The 421-nt window shown below is 42.5% G+C and overlaps 1 protein-coding gene across 1 annotated transcript in view; it reads right to left on the reverse strand.

Annotated features, from left to right (window-relative positions):
* mcm2 (minichromosome maintenance complex component 2) overlaps nt 1–421 on the reverse strand; it is an 8177-nt gene that overhangs the window by 1095 nt on the left and 6661 nt on the right. Inside the window, exon 19 of the mRNA XM_035662885.1 lies at nt 186–341. Coding sequence (XP_035518778.1) covers nt 186–341 — 156 coding nt within the window. The remainder of the gene's footprint in view (nt 1–185; nt 342–421) is intronic.

The raw sequence follows: 421 nt of genomic DNA on the forward strand, positions 1-421 counted from the left end.
TTGATCTGTGTATCATTCATTCTTTTCATTTTCAATATAGAATCTAAACTCAGAATCAAAAACTACTGTATCTACTGTAATTACATTAGTTATTTAGTATTGTTTTAGCTCTATACAGTGTACATGTAACTTATTGTGATTGATGTCCAACATAGTAATGTGGTGTTCTGTCTTTCACTCATTACCTTATCCTGCAGCTCTTTCTCCGGTACCTCGATGGTGTCGTTCTGGACTCCGTATCGGTTCCTCTGGTAGCTGACCTGCTCGGCCACCAGCTGCTTGAGAATGAAGAGCAGCAGCTCGTTGTTGTCCCTGCGGAAGGCCAGGTAGCGAGCAAACGTCTGGACAGAAACACAGACAACACTTTATTAACATCAACTCAGGAAGCAACCGCGGAGCGATGAGTGTCGTTAGAGAGACA

Source organism: Morone saxatilis, unplaced genomic scaffold, assembly GCF_004916995.1.
Source record: "Morone saxatilis isolate NCDOM2014 unplaced genomic scaffold, NCSU_SB_2.0 Contig18, whole genome shotgun sequence".
NCBI classification, from domain to species: Eukaryota; Metazoa; Chordata; class Actinopteri; family Moronidae; genus Morone; species Morone saxatilis.